General features: G+C 42.5%; 1 protein-coding gene across 1 annotated transcript in view; it reads left to right on the plus strand.

The window, feature by feature from the left end:
- The window catches only part of gabbr1a (gamma-aminobutyric acid (GABA) B receptor, 1a), a 90,064-nt gene that overhangs the window by 64,609 nt on the left and 4,455 nt on the right, over positions 1 to 21,000 (plus strand). The window contains exons 16-21 of the mRNA XM_079343646.1: positions 4,470 to 4,620; positions 9,217 to 9,349; positions 14,477 to 14,593; positions 15,895 to 16,005; positions 17,352 to 17,445; positions 18,910 to 19,037. Of these exons, the coding sequence (XP_079199772.1) occupies positions 4,470 to 4,620; positions 9,217 to 9,349; positions 14,477 to 14,593; positions 15,895 to 16,005; positions 17,352 to 17,445; positions 18,910 to 19,037 (734 nt within the window). The remainder of the gene's footprint in view (positions 1 to 4,469; positions 4,621 to 9,216; positions 9,350 to 14,476; positions 14,594 to 15,894; positions 16,006 to 17,351; positions 17,446 to 18,909; positions 19,038 to 21,000) is intronic.

Below are 21,000 nucleotides of genomic sequence, written 5' to 3' on the forward strand. Positions count from 1 at the left end.
CTCTGCAGCACATTCAGTCGCTCCTACGTGCATACAGCATGTAGACAGTCAACCTTGGCATATGCACACACAGAAGTTAACACACACGCACACACGGACCTGCGAGCAGTCCCATGTTCCAGCAGACGGAGAGTCAGAAGCTGTTGAGGGTGAAAGGAGGGTCCCCGTCCATCTGCCCCACTCTGAACCTCCTCAGTCTGCCCCATCGCTGCACGAGCATGATTAATCCGCTAGTTAGTATTAACACACTTTTTAAACGCCTACATCCCTGAGTTAATGCTACAGTTGTCTTACATTACCTGACATGTTAGGGTTTTATATTTCACTGCTCTGTGCACATGTTCTACTGCACAGGTCTGAGAAAATGACCGTACAATGTAAGCAAAACACAAATGACAACATGCTCAGCATTTGATTAATGTGAGGGGTTTACAAAGTCTCGAGACCACTTTATGAAGGTCTCTGTCTCGTCTCAGAATCAAAAGCTTTTTTACTCTCGGACTCACACTGGGCAGATTTTAAATCAAGACCACCGCTGACGGACTTTCTTTTTTCACATCATCACAGTTATCAGAGGGAAATCTGTCCCTTTCTGAAAAGAAAAAAAATCACCTAATTTCATTCAAGATTTTAACGTTTACGTCTTCAACCTTCCCGGTGTTGCAGTCTAGGTGAGGGACACGCCCACTGCACACAAGACCATTTTTAAATTTGTAGTAATGGTCTTAGTCTCAACTCGGTCTCGATGTCTTGGTCTTGGTCTCTATCCCGCCCTGCCTTGGACTTGGTCTTAGTCTTGTCTCTGGTGAGCGCTCTGGTCTTGGTTAGTTTGGTCTTTATGCTGTGAATCAAATTCATGCATGCATCAGAAGCACCTTCATAATAAAACATAACTTGTACTCAATAAAATAATTACCGAAAATATACAAATATGGTATAAAAAATGTATCTTAAACATAATTCTTTTTTTTTCTACATATGAGGTAAACAATAACTGCAAGAAGTACATTTGCTTTTGACATTATTAAAGTCACATTGTTTTCTCCATATCTTGAGGTTTCTCGTAAGCGGAGAGATGCAGCGGCACAAAGCGAACAAACAAGCTTACCTTTCCTCATTAGTGTGAGTAATAGCAGCACAGCATATACAGTACAAGGCCTCTCACAGTGACATCGTTTTGTGTTTGTAATCATGAGAAAACCAGCTTTGTGTGAATCGAATAGAATCTTCATGGCTTTCACATGGCGTCACTTCACGTATGGAACGGCTCATCTGGCCTTCAATAAATCCTTCCTGCTGCTGAACAGTGGGGACAAGTCGCCAGCCTCTGTTTCCACCTACAGTTCATCTTTTTAACCCGTTTTTTTTTTTTTTTATAATTTGAGTTTACAGGCGGCCGAGGAGACAAGCTCGGTTTGAGCTTTCATAAAAATCTTATCTAAAAAAAGAAAACCCACAGAGAGGAGGAGAATGTGCATTAACGCTGTTTGACGCTCTGCTGTCCCTCGAGGGAACAAAATATCGGACTTCTTCTAATCCTGCCATAATACATTGTGTTTAACGTGAGGAAAATATTACAGCCTTTAGACTCACATTACTGCCCCAGAACACTGACCGAAGGTGACATCTGACACTGATCCTGATATTGTAGCGAATGCTAGCTCATTAGCACTCACTTGTGCTTTGATGATGAAGAATGTTTAGCTCGTCACCTCCCAAAGGGCGGCTTGATTAACCCAGCCACATCAAAAACACATAAAGCCAGGCATGGTTTAGGCTGTGAAGGATTTTCCTCTAAATATATGAACATCAGTGAAGGGAAGTCTTGGCAGGACTTGAAATAGAGTCCTTTGTGTGAGTGAGCGACTCACAAACTTATGTTCAGTCCTTGTGACCTCCAGGACTCTGCAGCCGGAAAGTTAGGAACTGTCTCCTTTTTAATGCACAGGCAGAAATGTATCTTTGACTCACATGTTCAAACATCTACTTCTATATATATATGATTGTTTTATATATGAAGTTATTCTCATACATCACTCCACTCATGTTTTCTTTAGCTTCCCATCCATTTTAGAAAATATGTCTTGTTCTTACTTTTGAAGCCTTGCATGGACAGGCACCGTCCTACATCACAGGACTTTTACGGCCTTAGACTCCCGGGGGATCTGTTAGGTCTTCTGATCAGGTCCCACCAGACTGAAGACCGAGGGAGACTGTGCTTTTGAGGTTGTATCCCCAACACTTTGTGACTCTCTGCCTCTGGGTTTAAGAATAAATGGCACCGCTGTCTCTTCTACTTAAGACCCATTTGTTTAGATATTGAATGTTATTGATTTTTTTTTTCTCATCCTTTTGTAAAGCTGTTTCGAAAGGTGCTATACACAGTAAATAAAGTTATTATTATGATATTGTTTAAAGAGTAAAACAAGTTGTTATGGAGCCATTTATCATTTATAATTGTTCCATACTAGTGAAAAAACACATCTGTTGTAGAGAAGAAGGGGACACGCCAGAGTTTAAAAATAAGGACAGAGCAGCTCATATTTTCAGACAGCTTCTCCTGGAAAACATTCACAGTTTTACGCTCTGTTGTTCCTGTGAAAAGTGACAGGAATAGTCGTGTCAGGAATGAAAAGATAGCGTCGGGGAGAGAAGTTGAATCCCTCTCTCACCTCTGCACACTCGCTTTGAAAAGGCGACCGCCGCTGGGGAGCTGCTGGAGGACGGGGTTTGATTTCCAGCTTTTGGTCCAACATTTTAAAAATCTATAACATCATGTAGAGCAGGAAAAGTTTATGTTGAAAACGTTCAACGCTCAACTCTCTGACCTTGGCCGAACGCCTGGAATGTCTTCACCTCAATTTCATTTCAAGATATTGATGTTTAAACAACATTTATTTGACTCCCTGCCTCTTTGACAACGTAGTAAAACTGAAACAAGGGAGACGGGCAGACGACGGAGACAAACCTCTAGTCGCTCCTAGAGGAGCATGACTTTCATATCAAATGAAGTCTCGCTTTCCTTATCGAGTCAATTCTAACTTTATGATGAACTCTAGACACAAGTCAACACATCACAGAAAGACAGCACGTCGTATAAAAAACATTTTCATGAGACGATTCCACAAACACGACCGTCTCTGATGTCGTTCTTCAAGGCAGCAGCGAGTTGGCAAATACCTTTTAGTAAAGTGTCTCTCATTAACGTTGATTTCTTCAGGTCAGATGATTATGTTAAACTTCCGTTGTGCTTTAGAAGAGGAACCTTTTTTTTTTTTCCACCTGCTGCCAGAAAAGACAGAGCGGACAGTTTAAGTGGCAGGAACATGTAACTGTGTCGTGTGATGAAATGTTAAACCACCGCACCTGAAGATCTGCTGTCTTATAAACCCACGAGGGTCGGACACTTTGTGTGCATGACGCGTAAATAAAAACATTCAATCATACTAATCAATATCTGATGCTCCTTTCTAATGTAGCAACTCGACACCAGAGTTTCCTTCAGGATCCTCAGAACTTTTATCTGCTCTTTTGTGGAGGGGATAAAAAAGTGAACTTTATATCACAGTTTGAGCAGTCAATGCAACGCTGTGTAACTCTGTGGCTAATCACTGATTTTACATTGTGCCACAGCTGCAGGCCGGAGTCTCAGCCAACAGCGCTGACCAGATATTGCATGAATAAGTCCGACTCTAAAGATCTTCATTGCCCCAGTCATCACGAAAAGTTTTTGCAAGTCGTTTCTGCTTTTCAACTTTTCACACTCCAGATCAGACTGTGCAGCAGCTGTTCCAGTATATCCTCCAGTCACTGTTGAGAAGTGCTGAGCTGCCCTTGAGCAAAGCACTTTAACCCCAAACTGCTCCAGAAGAGTCCTGCAGAAAGGTCTCAGTGAACATGTGTAAGTGTGTGGGTGCAAGCTGCCTGCCCCTCAGCGATACTTCCCGGGTGTCATGAAAAGTTCAGCTGCAAAACTCTCTTGTCTGGTATTGATTGCCCTTGTGCCAGTGTGGTGCTACAAATAGAAGAAGGAAAGACAGTCGGGCTGAAGCTGAAGTTTATGTTCATTATCACTTCATCTGATAACTATTTTCTCCACAAGTCAACTTATCAGTTAATCACTTTTAGAAAAAAAAGCCCACAATGGTTTCCAGGAGAAATCGTCTTGTTTTGGGAAGCCGTCGGTTCAACCCCAAAGATTTTCTAATTTACTATTTTTAGTGGCAAGAAGAAAATCTCCTCACAAGAAATTGGACTCAGCAAATCCAGGCTGCAGAGTTTAAACAAATCCACAAACTTTCTCCAGGATTGCATTCTCCACATTTAAGAAGATGTTTGCAGAGTGGACAGATTATAAAAAGGAATATACTGAGAAATAGCACGTATCTCTCGGAGCTTCTGTTGCCTTTTTTGGTTCTGAGACGTTTTCTTGCTTTCATTTATTGTCCTCTCTCCCTCCCTCTGTTCAGGCGCTGGACCTCCGGCTGATCGGACCGTGGTGATCAAAGAGTACCGCTACTTGTCTCAGAAGCTGTTTGCAGCCGTGTCCGTCTTCGCTGGACTCGGCATCCTGTTCGGCATCGTCTGTCTGACCTTCAACATCTACAACGGCAACGTCCGGTGAGTCTGCTCACGTTGGAGGAGAATCACATCTGAAGGGTTGCCTTTGAAAGATTACTGTTATCCTTCATTACGATTATTTAAGCTGCAGCAGATGAGCCAGTTGATCAATACGATGATTCAGAACAAAAGACTCAACTTCTGTCAGCAGACGTGATCTTACAGTTTCGACTTTACTATTTTTTAAAGATTTATTGAGCAGGGAATGACATGCAGGGAAGGAGCCGTAGTTCGGACTCCAACCCAGGCTGCACGCCTGATAGCCTCCGTACATGGGATGTGACCTAACCACTAGTCCACATGACACACTCACGTTTCCTAGATGCAGAATTAGCTATACACAGAAGCTCATACAGTATATCACCGTTGGATTTAAAGATGGGATGTTTGTAATCTGATTGACTTTAGTCACTTTCAGTGAATATCTCCTGGTAGGTGTTTTCATATAAGCATGTGCTTTTACTGGCCTCGACTCTGTGAAGAAGAAAAACACAAAGTAAACAAAGTGACTCGGAGCGAGCGATGCAGCATGTTTGAAGCAGCAGGAGGCGTTCGCAAACTGATCTGACCTTTCACTCTTCCACGTCGTCGCTCCAGAAGAGCCGAGCGACGTCGTCATAGTGATTAAATCTGCTTCTCCTCTGGAGACTGACTTATTGCATATTTCCTTATTAGTTATTTCTTTGAGGTTTTTTTTTTTTTTTTCACGGAAATGTTGCGTCACTCCTGAGCTACTGAAGAAGCACTAAAGGGAGACATTTGTTTGTTTTTCCGCAAAACACTCACACAACTTTTAAGTGGCTTTTTACAGCAATCAATCTATCAAACTTTATTTGTAGAGCACCAATTCATAACAAATGCCATCTTGAGACACTTTATAAAAGAGCAGGTAAAAGACCTGACTCATTGCTATATTACAAAGACCCAACATGAATCCATCATGAGCACTGAGCTACACTCAACAAAGTTACATACTGTCTTATTAAGAGGCAGAAACCCTGAGTTAAACCAGACTCATGATGAAGCTGTGCTGGGTTTGTAAAATGGGATAGAAGGAGACTCAGGAGGGACAAACAGGGGGGGTGTCGTTGTCCGGCTGGGGGTCCAAAGCACCAGGCCGTCCCCACCAACGATCCAGAGGAACCTGCGCGACAAGAGAGCTCGACGTTTTAATCACCACACTGTCTTAATGAGAAGAGTAAAATACTGATCATGTGTTTCCCTGAGAGCTACGGCGCTAAAACGCCACCTGCTCCATCCAGTGAAATATTGGACGGTTGTTGTTTGGCTTTTGCTCTCTTCATGTTTGTCCTGCCAGGGGGCGTTGTGGATGTGCCATATTTGGGATAATTGTAAAATAAAGTTGTCCTCCGCAGAAGGAGGTCATTTTTAAAAGGATTTAAAAAAAAAAAAAAGAAAAGCTGAAAATAATAATCCCTGATAGATGGGTGAAAGTGGGCGTCAGAGGTTGAAAGCAGGCTTTGCTTACATGAAGGTCACCTGTTTAAGGAGCGGCATTGGCTCTGAGTGGTGAAATGATTTCATGTAATAACCTCCATCTGCTCCAGCAGGGCTGTTCAGACGCAGCACACTGTTGCTCTCTCTTGTGTGAAGACGAGGGTTTGACAGATACAAGGCAGAGGAAAAAAAGGGAATTTATTTTTTCAAAGAAGATCCGTCTCTGTTTTCAGGTTGCTGTAAACGTCGAATGGCACAGCTGGGTTTTGGAGTTTTGGGACTACAAAGTTAAGGATTTGGGTGTGGCTTTTCTGGATCCAGCAGCTGCTTCCATTGTCGCAGTTTAAGCGTCGCCCCGAACCAAATGCAAATAGACTTAAAAAATGTCTTTTGATCTCTGGTTTCTGAGCTTAATACATGTCTGTGAGCCCGTTGAAGCATATCTCTGAAGTCTTTAAACATCGTATTTTTATGTTTGACCCGAGTCAAAGTGATTTAAAGTCCCATAAGTCCACGAGCTTATCAAGAGTTTTCGGGAAAGCTGGAGCGGTTTGTTCCTTTGGGGATCTCAGGCTGGCTCCAGCGTGCCAGTTAGGCCCTCTTCCAGCTTTGATTATATTTCAAACAGAATTCACCGACGGCTCTCTGCAGCCAAAACACTCTGAGTCAGATCAAATCAAATGTATTTGGTAAGCTGTTTTTACAAAAACAAGTTTGCTACCAGCTGTCTTGTTAGGAGACAAAATACATAACCAGTTTGCCTTTAAAACAAGAAGAGTATGACGCAATCACAGACTGAAGACTGAAACACTGCAGGATCATTTAAAGCAGCTGTAATGCAACACCTAATGATTTAAATGACAAAGTAAAAGAAGGTGAATGCATAACATGAGAGTAGTTTTATTATTCAGCTTGAGTTCGCTGTTTTCCTGCTCTGCCTGCATCTTCAGTTCTCCCTTGTTACTTTGTGTTGAGCTGCTGTGGGCAGGTGGACAGATATTTACTCTCCACTAACATCTTATCTGGAGCACCAGCTCAGACAGTTCCAACATAAGCAGAAGATGTAACTTTAAACTGTACACCTGGCTCCTATTAGCTGTGAAGTCATCTGTAAAACACAGTCGTCGCAGTGTTTCGTTTTGAAAGGTGGGATCGCTTGGAGGAGGAGGAGGAGCAGAGGATGTTGGCGGTGTGTTTAGATGTAAAGAAAACTCCAGCACGGACTGAGGAAAACAAACACAAAGAGCTGCCTTTCCCCTCTCATAATAGCCTCAATTGCCCATAATTCAAAGCGTCCGCAAGACATGCTTCCCATCAAGGGAAGAAAGCAGACCCTCACATCAGAAAGAAGGCTCCTGCTGCGCGCTATACATCATATATTCATGGTGTGTAACAGCATTAAAGGCCTTCAGAGGTATCAAAGGTTGGATTGGGGCCAGTGAGTGAGTGTGTGTGAGTGTGTGAGTGTGTGTATACATCTATGTGTTTATATGTAGGCAGCACGAGTCTGAGGCTCTATGCTAACTAGTATTGTGGCCTGAGGGTAATAAAAGGCCACATATATAAGACACACCCGCTGCTGCAGGCAGATCTGGAGTTTTTAATGCTAGAATTCAATCCAATGAACATGCTTACATAATGTACAGTATATGTTTTTTTTTATTTTGCGAGACTTTTTATGCGCTCGTTTCGAGACAGCTAGTGGATGGACTCAGAAATCAGGGACAGAGAGAGAGATTGAGGAAGTACATGCTGGAAAGGCAGTTGGATTTGAACCCGGGCCACACACCTCTGTACGTGGTGCCCCCCCCCCTCAAGTATAACATTAATACAGACATGTTTAGTCAGCCTGATTGTAATAGTGGCTCTTGTTTTTTTTTCTATTATTATAGTTATTACTCTCTGCATGATTATTCTGAAGCTCCTGTCTTTACACGCATGAACTGCAGTTTCCATGGTTACCACAGCCATACTACGCACGTCTCATTTGATTTAAAAAGACGTTTTTAAAAATATATATTTCTTCTTTAACTAAAATTAAATCCGACTTATAGATGTGTTTTAAAATACTGAGGGAAGACTTGACCATGTGGAAGTGTCCGATGTCCGCTTCACACATCTGACATGCGGCTGCAATAGCTAATAGAAATCGAACCCACAACCGTCCGGGTCACAGAACGACTGACTCTACCACAGTTGCTGCTGTGCAATGCTGCAATGAGAATATCTGCCTTAATACCAATGTCATGTGTCATGAATCAACAAAAGAGCGGAGAAGAACACACGGACAGACAGAAAACATTCTGCAGCCGCGTTGTCTTAATAGCGTTCGGACACAGAACACAAACATCACCTCCCGCCTGCCACGGGCTGGAGGTTAATTCTCCAGAGAATATCACTCGGACTCGCTGCGGAAAAAAAAGTACGAGGGGTCTGGATGGGAAGGAGAGACGAGGCTGCGCTCACACGTACAGCTCCTCCTGAAAATATCAGGAGTCTTTCAGGAGATTTGTGTGAAAGCCCCGTTAATCTCCAAAGACTCTTTATCTTCTCCTGGAAATGACAACAAAAATGTTTTTACTTTCAAGAAGCTGGAACAATCCAATGTTTGAACTGTACTTGAAATGTAGCCCATAAAATGTTTAAAAAGTTTCACTCGTGATAATCATTAGTGTAATGACTTCACACTAATTAAACTAATGACTGTCAGTCACACGTTTGAGGAGATCCCCCGGGGGGAGCACTGTTCCATATTTGGACCTTTTGTTTAGTAGTGTGACAGAAAACTGCCAGACTGTCTTAACCAGAGGAAGAATAAGAGTCTTTAAAAAAAAAAAAAACATCAGGAGGGCAATTAACTGCAGCTGATGACATTTCTAAGTGACAGCAAAAACACCAGCATACGGACAAATTCACAAATTGTACCTTTAAGCAGAAACCATAATTACCTGTGTTTTTCTAAATGTGTGTTCTTTGTTTGTGTGTGTGTGTGTGTGTGTGTGTGTGTGTGTGTGTGTGTGTGTGTGTGTGTGTGTGTGTGTGTGTGTGTGTGTGTGTGTGTGTGTGTGTGTGTGTGTGTGTGTGTGTGTGTGTGTGTGTGTGTGTGTGTCCCTGTGTGAATCCGTCCCTCTCTTTCAGCTACATCCAGAACTCCCAGCCTTACCTGAACAACATGACAGCGGTGGGCTGCATGATGGCTCTGGCTGCAGTGTTCCCGCTGGGGATTGACGGTCACCACATCCACCGCTCACAGTTCCCCGTCGTCTGCCAGGTAACAGAAGAAAGAGACATCGACAGGGAGGGAGAGGCAGAGGAGAGAGGGGGGGTTCAAGAGTCAGAGAGCAGGATGAAGAATACAGACGGGGTTTTGTTTGCAAACATTAAGTTTCACTGACCAACACAACTCGATATGTCATCACAAGAAAAAGTGTTTTTTTTGGGGGTGGGGGGGGGGGATTCTATCTTATTCTTTACCAGAGTCAAGTCCTTTAAATTCTTACTCCATAGCTTTGCTCAAATGAAATATAAATCAGTTCATCATATTGGAGTCAAAAATGAAGTGTTTTTAAACATGTAGTTAGAACGATTTCATTTTTAAAAAAAAGGACGTTTTGATGACTGACAGCAGCTCGCAGGCTGAGCAGCTGCAGAAAATGAAAGGGAAAATAAACTTTGCTGTCGCTCACAGGCGCGGGGTGTGTAGTGTGTCGTTCGAGTAAGTATGTCGAGCATCCGAGAGACTCTCTTTGAATTTGCAAGTTATTCAGAAGCTGTTTTAATGTGCTGCAGCGAGCCATCTTTTCAGTGCTTCACTTTACCATCAGTAAGTACGTTTACTTTTTGCACGACATTAGCACGCAGGCTACGTGTTGATCCGCCTGCTGTGCATTAAGTCTACAGTGTGAAGAGTCAACCTGAAACCTCAGCACTGAAAAATGTCTAAGTACAAGTGGACACATCATCGATCAGCTTGTGATTTTTAGTGTAACGTACGGCCATGTCTGCAGCAATGTGCAGCCTAGGTTCAGTGCTTGCACTCTGACTGGATTCTTAATGTCGTGTCCATGCTGACCGGCATCTTCTCTAGCTAATAAACTCACTATTATTATAAACCTCACATAACCCCACTTCAAAAATACCGACATATCCCGACACACCTTTAATTAAGAATCTGAAGAGGACATGAAGTGCGTCTTTGTTTTAGTGTGCTGGATACGAAGGTCGCGTCAGTAAGAGAGCTGCTGTGGGTTCGTTGTTCGATCATGTTGAGAAGTATTAGTGCTGTCTAGACCATAAAGACCAGAGTGCTCCTAGACCGAGACAACACCAAGACCAATCAAGACCAAGACCATAAAGATCACTGAAAAAAACATCATTTTGTATGTAGCAGGCGTGTCACTCATCCAGACCGTAACACAGAGAAGGTTGTGGCCGGTGTGCGAAACACCCAGGGGTCCCAATGTGAAAAGTATTAAACTAATATTGGACCAAAAAATATGGAAGTTGGTCTGGTAGGTGGAGAGGTGTCAGATCAGCTCTCGAGCACTACTGAGATGCCCTTGAGCAAGGCAGCACACTCGCTCCAGCTCAGGGTGCAGCTTCCAATGGGAGCTAGCGCCGCACTCTGACATCTCTCCAGTGATGCCACAGGTCCTGTTTGTGCATGTGATTCAGGCCTGTGTGTGTGTGTGTGTGTGTGTGTGTGTGAAGCATGTCTCGACAATAACAGAGAGTGAACCCGGAATTTCTGCCTCGGAAGTTAATAAAGGATATAAAATAAAAATTAAAAATAAGTAGTGACGTTAAAAACCGAGCCTGTCAGGTCTGCCTGGTCTTGATTTAAAACACGGAGTCTGCAGACAAGACGGTGAAAGTGCTACAACACGACGCAGCAGGCTGATTGTTGTTTTGGTGAAGAGGTGTGATCGGCTGCACGGTCACAAGTCTTGAGCTCGTGAAGGTCATCACAAAACCAAACAATATGAAGTACAATTATTTGTTCTTTTGGTGTTACGTAATATTCATATAAACATGTTTTGCTGTAGCGAGAAAAAAAAGTAATTTTCCTTGGACTTTAATATTCAGTCTTCCTCTTATTTTGGTGGTAATTAGCTGAAAGGTTGGGGTTATCAGCGTCTGCCAGGGTGTCTGCCGGTGTCACATCCTGAACATATGCTGTTTCATCTTGTTCCAGCTCTTAATTAAAGCTCTGTGACGTTTACACTGAGGGACATGTGTAAATATAAACCCACTGGTTTTGTGTTGCTGCACCGTTCGATACAAGAGAAATATTCTACAAGTCCTGTTTATGATTTCAAACTTTTTTAAAGTCAGCCTGAGACGTTTGATGTCTTTGGAAGTTAAGAATCTAAACACGAATTTCAAAGTTACGCAGCTTTAAATCATGTTTGCCTGCACATCACAGAGGGTTAAACGTAAAAACTAAAAGTTGAATACTTCTGTCAAAAGCTTGTGAAGCAGGATTTTTTTTTATACATCCTATTTTCTCCACAAATTTGCTCTTTGCAGGTACAGTTGTCAATTCGAGTGAAAACCTACCCGAACGTGAAATTTGATTCTCTCGTTAAGCGTAACTACTTTCAGGTGTTTTCAGACAGATTAGATTTTGTTGTCCAAAGCGTGCACCTGCAGAACAATCACTTATTTTACAATTCTCAACATGTACTCAGTGGATGCGAGACGGGGAAACTTTAAACAGGGAAATAATTCATCAAGTATTTGGGTGTATTTCAGGATGTGGTGCTTCAGACAGGATTAGCTGGGTGCCAGAATAGACCAGCAGTGGGATCCCAGCACTAATGAGGAGTGGGAGGACTTCTCTGTCACCCATGTTGAATCTTTTTGTTGTGGAGGCGAGAGAGAGATTTCCATTTCTGACGCTTCGCTGCTCTTTGTCCCTGTCCAGTTCTTCTCTCTCATGTTTAGTTCTGCCCGCCTCCTGCTCTCTGTCTATCTGTCCGTCTGTCCGACCATTCATCCATTCATATCATGAAGCTCTTTACTTATTTATCTGTCTGTCCATCCATCTGTCTGCCTCTCTCTCTCTCTCTCTCTGTCTCTCTCTCTCTCTCTCTCTCTGTCTCTCTCTCTCTCTCTCTCTCTCTCTCTCTCTCTCTCTCTCTCTCTCTCTCTCTCTCTCTCTCTCTCTCTCCAGATGCCTTGAATTTCCCTCAGGATCAATAAAGTATCTATCTATCTATCTATCTATCTATCTATCTATCTATCTATCTATCTATCTATCTATCTATCTATCTATCTATCTATCTATCTATCTATCTATCTATCTATCTATCTCTCTCTCTCTCTCTCTCTCTCTCTGTCTCTCTCTCTCTCTCTCTCCAGATGCCTTGAATTTCCCTCAGGATCAATAAAGTATCTATCTATCTATCTATCTATCTATCTATCTATCTATCTATCTATCTATCTATCTATCTATCTATCTATCTATCTATCTATCTATCTATCTATCTATCTATCTCTCTCTCTCTCTCTCTCTCTCTCTCTCTCTCTCTCTCTCTCTCTCTCTCTCTCTTTCTATCTATCAGGTAATCTAGCTATTAATCTGACTCTCCTCTCTTGCTCCTCTTTTCATCTCCTTCTCCTTTAAAAACCTCAAATTGGATTTGTGACTGAATAAAAATTATGCAAAGTTTTCTAATTTTCCGGCTTTAATAGAAGAATGCAAAAACACATTACTTGATTTTTTTTTTTTCTGACTTTCTCTACTTTAATGAAAGCGAAGGGCTTAATTTCCCCCGAGGAGACTTTTCACAATCCTATTCCTGTCCCTCTTACTTTTCCAGTTTCAGGTTGATTTTCTTCCTGAAACTTCCCTTCCCCTCAGATCATTCGGAAAAAGAGAGCGGAGTTTGGAAGTCTTGATATTTGTGATCTGAGATACCTTCAGGTTTGTCCCAATGCACTCAGAGCGACGAGCTTAAGGAGCCGTTCGGAGAGGTGCAGTGAGCAGTTTGCAATCGTTGTTGATGTATTCTGACTCAGAGGAAAAACCTGCAGACTTATTCAGGCCTGGAAACTGAAAACTTCCACCTCCTCGACATGCGTTTTTTTTGTTCAGAGAGAAAAATCTTTTTTTAAGGTGCTCGGATAAAACATCACTTGCAGTAAAGCACAGATCCTTGTACTAAAGATGCAAATAACACTTTATCATTCCTGTCAATGAAAATCAACACAACGTAAAGAAAAGTTTCTGCAACATCAAGGCAGAGATGGAAGAATATTTATATTTTTGTCTTTGTTATATCGAAGAAAAGCATCTACAAATATCATCATTATTTCCAGACTGGCAGATTGATTTATTGTCAAGTGTAATGGCAGCTAAATATACACGTTTTTATTTCAGAAGAAGTTGATATATATATGTGTGTGTGTGTGTGTGTGTGTTTGGGATTTATTTAGCTAATTGTATGTATGTTTGTCTTGACTGAACCTTGTTTAAAGCTGAAGAGTCGTCCATCCAGAGAGCCTTGACTTGATCAGTTTTGGTCTCAGGACCACTTTTTGAAGGTCTCGTGTCAGAATCAAAGAACTTACTCTGACTTGTCAGACTCTGAATTTTAAATCATGATGGGTCGAGACCCCCACTGATGGGATATTTTTCCAAGTTGTTGCTGTGATTAGAACAGAATTGTCTCTTTCTAAAAGAAACAAATAACTTAATTTTAGTTTTATTTTTATCCTCTGGTTACGTGTGAAAACGCCCGCCGCACACAAGTGGATGATTGTTCATTGATGTTTATGGTCTCGGTCTCGTTGCTCTCGGAGATGTCTTCATCTCAGTCAGAGTGGTCTTGACTATAAAACTATAACAAGTGCTCTCTCATGGTGGGAATTGTTGGGTGTCTGTTAATAATAATATAAGGAGTAAACTCTTGACCTACTTTATATGAAAAGTGCCCCGAGATAAGTTCTGTTATGATTTTGCATTAATAAATAAAATTGACTAAATTGACCTAAGCCCTTGAATTAATGTATTTTCAAATTAAAATTCCCCTCCCTCTCTCCTCCTCTCTCCTCTGTCCTCCTTTTATACTCTTATCTCTCCTCCTCTCCTCTCCTCTCTCCTCTCCTCCTCTCCTCTCCTTCTCTCTCCTCTCTCCTCCTTGCTTCCTCTCTCCTCCTCGCTTCCTCTCTCCTTTACTCCTCTCCTCTTTCCTCCTCTCCTCCTCTCTCTTCTTCTCTCTCCTCCTTGCTTCCTCTCTCCTCCTCCCTGCTCTCTCCTCTCTCCTCCTCGCTTCCTCTCTCCTCTCTCCTCCTCCCTGCTCTCTCCTCTCTCCTCTTCTCTCTCCTCTCCTCTCTCACTTCCTCTCTCCTTCTCTCTCCTCCTCTTATCCTCTCCTCCTCTCGTCTCTTCCAGTTCCGCCTGTGGCTCCTCGGCCTCGGCTTCAGCCTGGCGTACGGCAGCATGTTCACCAAAATCTGGTGGGTCCACACCCTCTTCACCAAGAAGGAAGAGAAGAAGGAGAAGAAGAAGGTAAGGAGGAAGAGTGTGAGGGCATGAGGGATAAGCCTCTGAGTCTTCAGCGTTCTCAGGGGAGTCGAGAAAATGAGCGAGTTAGGAAGGGACGGGCCGTGTGTGGTGCCAGCTGATAAAAAAAAAAAAAAGTTCAGTTTAAAACTTTGCAGGATTTTTTGTAGCATAAGCTTCTAAGAGGGCAGCTCGACATCCTTCTCTGCAGCGAGGTTATACCGAGAAGTGAAAGGATGAGGACGTCACACAAACACTCACACAGATACTGTGCTTAGCACACGAACACATGAGGCACATGCAGAGAAACATGCAGTCACTAAACAGAGCCGAGCCCCTGATTTATTTATATGCTGGTGTGTTTACGAGACTGTGTCTGTTTTTTTGTTTATGTGTGTGTGTGTGCTTCGTCTTAAAAATAGTGTATCCTGGAGCCAACAAGATAGTGCCAGTCTGCGATTTGTTGTGGAAATTTCTAAAACCTAATCAGAAGAATAAGAGATTAAGCCATTTATGGAATATTTATGAATATGGATGAGTATTAAAGTTCTATAGAAATCCATCCTTCGGGGGTTTTATTATTGGAGCCAAAGCACATCGAATCAGGTTGACTTTCAAGTCCCGTCGTGTCCACAGAAGGACATTTTCCCAGAGAGCGAGTCTCCATGCGAGTATTTAAAGAAACTTTCACACATGTCGGAGAGAATGAGCGCCTTTCAAATCGTTTTTCATGCAACTCAAGTAGAGAGGCGCTCACGACTGTGTAATGTGTTTTCTTCTTTATTTTATTTTTCAGTTCTAGTCATTCTACGCTTGAATGGCTGTTACTATGTTGGAGGTGTCGGGAGTAAGCCGGCATGGTGGAATAAAAAAAAATTAAATAAAAAAAAAAGACACAGCGGGGAGCTCATTTTGCTGTGCTTGTTTTCTGCCACGGTTGCATTGCTTCCTTTATAGCTTAACTTAAGCAGAAGAATACAGTTTATATCAGGCGCTTTGGAAACGGGCACCACATAAGCGGCGTCAGCTCAGTGTGTATAAATGATGATTTCAGGATGCAGCACAAATACAGCTCCCAGACACACACACACATAAACTCCCACTGCTCCTAAAATACACTCGCACACACATTGAGGAGACAACTCACGGCCAGTCATCCTGGAATCACAAGGACGGCCACCGTATTATTTGTCCTGGTTGTTTGTCTTTGTTTATGGACTGGATCATGATGCCCTTGGATAGTGATGACTGTTGTGAATGTGTGTGTGTGTGTGTGTGTGTGTGTGTGTGTGTCTTTGCCCACACAGCAACACTTGGAGCCATGGAAACTCTACGCAACAGTTGGAGTGCTGCTGGCTATCGACTTTCTGTCACTCATGATCTGGCAGATTGTGGATCCTCTGCACGTTACGGTTGAGGTAAAATATGGAAGACAGATGACATCATTTTGTCATCGCCCTTTGTGCACAGACCTTAGCATGCAGCGGCGACTCAGCCAGTTATAAAGAAATGAGACAGCGGGAATATTTTTATTTAATTTGATTTATCTCATTACCGAAGAGCAAATTGTGAAACAAAAACAAAAAGCATGTGATTGTCTGAACAGCAGTGCTATAACGTTGACATTTATGACTTGAATGATTATATTTATTTGCCTTTGATTGTCTTATAAGTACCTCTAAAGGTACCCTGAGGCATTGACTGTGGCAGGAAATCTAAATCAAGTCCTTGCCTCATAAAAAATGTAGCTCACAAAGGGCCCAATAACTTAATTAAACTTGCATTTATCCACATTTTCATTTTTTAATGATCTAGAAAAGGGCCACAACCATTTACATAAAAGAAAACACACAATCATTCTCTCCAGAAGTCTCCAGCTCCTTAGTATGTTAAAGTCCCTGTAGCTCATTGTTTTGGATTTATAGCACTTTAAAGGAAGGTTGGTCATTTTCGAAAACTAGCTTGATTTTGAAAGTAGCATTCCTTCAGTGCTCCCTCTGCACCCCCGCCCTCCCCTCTGTGCTCCCTTAAGAAGCCCCGCCCCCTCACTGACACGCTTTGAGTGTGGGCTCGTGCATGCAAGGGGTAGAGGACAAGCAGGGAGACTGGGAGGCTCATGATTGGCTCATCAGATCGGTACCTCATGGCAGACATTGGTTGAAGTTTTTACAGGCTTACAAGTGCAGCGAATTATCAGAGAAAACAGCTGCCAGCTAAATCTAAAAACTGAAGGCAGAAAGAGAGAAAGGTGACAGTAAAGTGGCAGGCAGAAGAAGAAGAAAAAAGTCAACCTAAAACATAAGCTGAAAGATGTTAAAACGCTCCAATGAGCTGCTGTGTAAAGCTGAGAAAAAGGTGTCAGCACTGTGACTGATGCTCTTCATCGTCACAGGGTCGTTTGTTGGCATGGCGATGCTGTTTTAATAAGCTGATCTTGAAAACCTTGATTTGGTACAAATGATATATGTAGACAGTCTCAGCTGTAAAAGGAAGCCCTTATCTGCCTTAAATGAAATCTTTAAATGGCTATGTTTCATATTATTGGATGTCTGATACTCTTTTAAGTCAGTCATCTCTATCTGACTCATGGGAGGGACCTATTTATTTGAAGGGATCAAGCGTGCAGTTTCTAAGACTTATGCTTACTCTGCATTCTTGCCTCGCTGTCTCATCTTTTCTTATTATCTCCTCTTCTCTCTCCCCCCCCCCCCTCCATCTCTCTTCTATCCTTCCACTCGTCTTGCCGTGTGCCGTGCGAGAGTAGAAGTTCACTAAGGAGGCCCCTAAAGAAGATAAGGATGTCCTGATTCAGCCCTTGTTGGAGCACTGCAGCTCGGAGAAGATGAACACATGGCTCGGTACTGGTTTCAACTCTCTCCTTACTTCAATCTGTCTCTTTATCGCTCTTCGCCCCGCTCTGGTTATGAATTCTTTGTCACACTCATGCACATATGCAGACACATATTCGCACTAACACGCACACACACACACACACACACACACACACACGTCACATTCATTCACTGTGAATTAAACAGTTCTCATATCACAGCCTCCCCCCCACCCCTTTACGTTTGATTCCTCTTTTTCTCCCACTTTGCTTCTCTCTTTGTCGGCCCACGCTCTCCCTCTCCCTCCACGTCTGTCTCTCTTAGCATGGCAGCTCTTATGAAAGTATAATGGTGCTGAAATTCAAATAATGTGGGTCACAAACTGGGCCATTGCCCCGTAGCATTTCCTTTCAGAGAGAAGAAAAGATGGTGCCTTAATATCAGGCTGCATAAAGAAACAATGGACAGTCTGGAGAAGTGTCCAACTTACTCTGTCACACATTTCTCTTTGCTCCTCTGCTTCACTCTCTGTTGTGTTCTCTTTCCTCTGTCAGTCGGCCTGCCTCTGACAGCCTTTTAACATATTCTTCCATCTATTGTAGTACACTTTTAGTTTCTCCCACTGCACTCACTCACACTCACTCTCTGTGTGGCTGCATCGAGCTCTTCACAGTGTTACAGTCTCCTACTCTTGAAGCCATGTTTCACCATTTATATGAGCCAATGATTATACAAATCCCATAATGAGATTGATTTGTACGTTTTCAAGTACTCTAGTAATTAAGTATTAGACTTGTTGTGTAGAGAGAGAGAGAGAGAGAGAGAGAGAGAGGCTATTTATGCAGCTCTCTGAGGCTGAACAAACAGTGCCTATAGGTGGCGCAACAGAGAACTGGGTAGATTCAGTGTAAAGATGATATTTAGCTGGAGATGTATTTATGTTACTATTCTATTCTGTTTTAACTTTTCGATTTTTGTATTGCTGCTGCTGAAACGCCCCAATTTCCCCTTAGGGGATCAATAAAGTAATATCTTAAAATAGGTTTGTATTTTACTAAACTTGATGTACAGCACTTTGGTTGGCTTTTATAAATGTTACGAAAGCACACAAGATCATGATCATGACTTTTTATCACTTTCTAACAGTTAAAGATCCAATATTATCCTCATCTTTCACCTTTCATGTCATCCGTTTGTAGCTTGTAGCTTTGCTTGATTTACATGTCAAAGAAAACCTCTTCATGTATCTGACTCTCATGAAGCCCTCATTTCTCGGGGGGCCGGTAGCATTTTTTAGCCCCTGGGCTCCAGGCAGCCCTGATCTCTATATCTTTAATTCCTTCAAAATAAAAGAGCATTTCGCCCCCTTGTTATTAAATTCTACATTGTGTTCATACACCATGAATCACTCGCTCAGCTGCAGTAAACACGTCATATAATGTTCATGCAAACATGGCTGCACACACGTTCTCTCCCTGTGTCCTCCTTCAGGTGTTGTTTACGGCTACAAGGGTCTGCTGCTGCTTCTCGGCATTTTTCTGGCTTACGAGACAAAGTCCGTCTCCACGGAGAAGATCAATGACCATCGCGCTGTCGGGATGGCGATTTACAACGTCGCTGTGAGTACCCCCCAAAAAAAAAAGTCAACAACAACACCACGCTCCTCTCTCAGTGGGTGCTGCTGTCTGAGTTCTGCAGCTTTGCTTTGTCTGCAAAGAGCTTTCTACAGCATGCATTAAAGTGGCATAAGTACACGTTTTATTGCCCCATAGCACAACATGGCCATAGTAGATCATTGGGGGGTTAATCAATGCTTCATGCTTACTTTGCTTGGTGCTGTGATTTCTGGCTTTTAAGAGGCAACTTTCAGTGAGAAGGAGGCAACTGACCAGCAAGAAGACGTTTCCACTGCAAGATCCTAAAAGCTTCATCCTCAAGGGGTTTTTCTCTTTGCAGTAAAAGTTAATGGAGTTTATAAATAACTTAATGTTCTCTCAGCGCCTCTCTGGTATATTTTATGTTCTCATCTAAGCAAATAACTGGTTAAATGTGACAGGAAAACACTCTGAAGAACTTCCAATGGAGGAAGTCACTAAAACTATACAACAACAACAACAACAAAAAGTGCATTGTGGGAACAACAGAATATAAACAAGCTTTGGGATGTGCTGAACATCACACATTGATAGTCTGGTATAAAATATTTAAAAGTACATGTTGGTATAATGATCAGTTTTACCGTTACGACACAACACAGATGGGCTCGTACATGAAATATTCAAGCCTTTTTCTACAAGTACGCCGTGAGATTTTATTCTCTGAAATGCTGAACCCTGAACTCATTTCTCTCCAAATCATCACACTGCCAGCGCACGCTGCTGTCTTGTGTGAATCATAAATGTTGCCGCTTATTGTGCCTGTGGTGCGGCGATGCCGACAGTCGTATCTCAGGTCTCCTTTACGAAATGAGATCTTGTTCTCGGGGGAGACTTTCGGCTGAAGAACATGTTAAATAAAATCAATAAAACATAGAAAAGGGTGAGTAGAACTTTAACTGTGCTGCAGGGCCCTTAGTGCTCGGGATTCATGATTCAGTCCTGAGCATGTATGAGAAGACATCTGGGTTTTGGGCCGACTGAGATTGCGTGAAGATTCACAGTTTATAAAGCTATAGGAGGAATCTGTTAAAAAAAAAAAAAAAAAAAAACTGAAGTACAGTGGTTAAGTCTGCCATCTGTCTAACATTTTTCTGTGGCTGTTAATAGCAGGTGAATCATCTTAAACGGACGCACCTCGGATGCACTTTACACGAGAATAGCTGCCATTATGTTCACTTCAACCACTTACGATGAACAGGCGCTGCCACTTCCCGACACTCTCGACACGGGGCGACTTTGTAATTGATGTCAAATGTGTCGGGAGAACGCGATCTGTCGCATTCACGGCCATGAGAGATTCTCTGTTTTGACCCAAAGCGAGCAAACATTTCCCCCGTCTTTGTTTTCAGTCGTTAACGGCCGTTCAGGGAGATTTTCATGAATCATGAACAGAGTCGTGATGATGAACATCACAACTTTCCTCAGCTAACACTTTGTTGAAATGTAACAATAAATGGATTAAAGTCAAGTCGTCCATCATGAATTCATCATCGATCGTCATTACTCACTGTAGTTTATGAGAGCAGTAAATGCAGCCCGTGTGCTCGTTTGCTAACGTACGACAAGTCTAATGTTATTATTTCATTTTACGATACACACATCTCATTTTTATGACGATGTCAATAGTTAATGGCGTCCGTAAAGGGACCTCCTTCCTCCTCGCCAAGCTGTGAGCTCGAGGCTGTGATGAGATGACAACGTGGAGATTGTCAGCACGCCGTCGCAACTTCACTCATGACTTTTTAATGCTGTTTTCACATGGGAGCCCTCTTCGGAATGATAAACAGATGCCTAATGCTTTTATGGATGTGATTTTCCTCCCCGCTCATATACTGCTTTATTCTCCAACTCTGAAACCCCCGCGATCCCTCACCCCGCGTCCTTCTTTCTCTTCTGCTCCAATCAACCTTTGTTAACTCCACTC

Source organism: Symphodus melops (genome assembly GCF_947650265.1).
Source record: "Symphodus melops genome assembly, chromosome: 5".
Taxonomy (NCBI): domain Eukaryota; kingdom Metazoa; phylum Chordata; class Actinopteri; order Labriformes; family Labridae; genus Symphodus; species Symphodus melops.